Source organism: Suncus etruscus, chromosome 1 (genome assembly GCF_024139225.1).
Source record: "Suncus etruscus isolate mSunEtr1 chromosome 1, mSunEtr1.pri.cur, whole genome shotgun sequence".
In the NCBI taxonomy this organism is placed as follows: Eukaryota; Metazoa; Chordata; class Mammalia; order Eulipotyphla; family Soricidae; genus Suncus; species Suncus etruscus.
Window position 1 is genome coordinate 59,011,712 of NC_064848.1, and position 1,975 is coordinate 59,013,686.

General features: G+C 47.7%; 1 protein-coding gene across 1 annotated transcript; it reads left to right on the forward strand.

The window, feature by feature from the left end:
- The first annotated feature begins 416 nt into the window (after positions 1-416).
- On the forward strand, positions 417-1,292 carry TMEM215 (transmembrane protein 215). The gene has a single exon (XM_049774005.1). It carries the CDS (start codon positions 446-448, stop codon positions 1,157-1,159), a length of 714 nt encoding a protein of 237 aa, XP_049629962.1. The 5' UTR covers positions 417-445; the 3' UTR covers positions 1,160-1,292.
- Positions 1,293-1,975: the final 683 nt, after the last annotated feature.

The following is a 1,975-nucleotide window of genomic DNA, read 5'->3' on the forward strand; positions in this document are numbered from 1 at the left end:
GGTACCTGGGCGACCCCACTTGGTGGATGCTTGTGTGAGAAAGAGACTCGGGGTGCTGGACATGAAGGTAGTTAGAGAGACAAAGGGTGGTGAGTAGGGGAAGCGGGAAAGAGAGGGGAGAGGAGAGAGAAAGAGAAGAGAAAGGAAAGAAAGAGCAGAGATGAGAACGGAGAGATAGAGAGGAAGGGGGCAGGAGAGACAGGAGAAAAGAGTGTAGAGAAAGGAGAGGAGAGTGAAGGGAACGAGGAAGAGGTGAAGAGAAAAGAGAGGGGAAAGAAGAGAAAGAAAAGAGACAAGAAAGACTAGAGGAGGGAGAAGGAAAGGAGAGAAAGAGTTGATGGGTGAAAACGACTTGGATTCTGTTTAATCCTCTGTGGTTCTTCTGTCAGGGAAGAACAGATTTCTCCTGGTCCTCTGGCCTCCCTGGAGTTGGATGGAGTGAAAGATGCGGCCCGATGACATCAACCCGAGGACGGGGCTGGTGGTGGCCCTGGTCAGTGTCTTCCTGGTCTTTGGCTTCATGTTCACTGTCTCTGGGATGAAAGGGGAGACGCTGGGAAACATCCCCCTCCTAGCCATCGGGCCAGCCATCTGCCTACCCGGCATTGCAGCCATCGCACTGGCCAGGAAGACTGAGGGGTGCACCAAATGGCCAGAGAATGAGTTACTCTGGGTGCGCAAGTTGCCCTGTTTCCGGAAGCCTAAGGACAAGGAGGTAGTGGAGCTGCTGAGGACCCCTTCGGACCTAGAGTCAGGCAAGGGGAGCTCCAATGAGCTGGCTAAGAAGGCGGGCCTCAAGGGGAAGCCTCCCCCACAGGGGCAGAATGAGGTGCCCATAGCCAGTTCCATCACTTCCCCGACCCCTACCCCCACGGAGGAAGGAGAATACCAGAGCCCTGTCCAGAGTGGGCATCGGGAAGAGACTTCCAGATACTTGGATGGCTATTGTCCGTCGGCCAGTTCCCTTGCCTACAGTGCCTTGGATGCCAAGTGCTCTGCCTGGGACAGGTCCGAGTGCCCTGAGCCTGAGGACAGCATCTTCTTTGTGCCCCAGGACAGTATCATCGTTTGCTCCTACAAGCAGAACAGCCCCTATGACAGATACTGTTGTTACATCAATCAGAGCCAAGGCAGGTGGGACCATGAAACAATAGTCTAGGGCGGGTTTTGCAGAAGAAAGTTCACTGTACTGCTAGAAATGTGACTACCTTCAGCTTCCAAGGAAGACACCTGCCCCGCTCCTACAGCCTCAAACTGTTAGAAATGGGTATATGATGGGAGTGCAGACTTCCAGTGCCAGAGAGCAGTGTAAATAGGCATGTTGGGGGCACATTTTAGAGAAAGATATTAAGGATTAAGGACACTGGAAGAGGCTGTGAATAGGTGAGGACATAGTTCTGATTGTTTTTTAACCATTGAAATCAAGTTGGCTGCTTTGTAACTCTAAAACTTTGTAAAACGACCAACCTTTCCCTCTCCTCCGGCTTCTAACTCTGGAGTGGGCTGCCAAGTACAGGCATTATAACATGATCCCTGGACTATCCCTAGGGGGAGTGAGCTGCTCTTTAGGTCTGGAGAAATTGAGAATGATTGAATGCTTCATAATAGAATATTTACACCTGATATTTGCTGGGAGTGGTGGTGGGGTTCAGGATAGAATAGTAGTGTCCCTGTTGAAGCCAGAGCAAGGTGTTAAAGAAGATGAATTATGTAAGTGATTTGTTTGAATATTCTCTGACAAATATTGGAGAATTCAAATAAAGTGAAATTATTGTGACCAGTTATGTAAAATTTTTTTAACATTTTTCAGATGATTCTGTTAAACTTTTCATTAAAATGGACTTTCTGGGTCTTTATCCAGTATTTTTAACATTTACTATTATTCATGTATAATTTCCTCATCAGGTGCAAAATGACTTGATGTAATATTTTCATAGATCAGAATTTTCTTTCATCAAGTCATAGTGTATTTTAC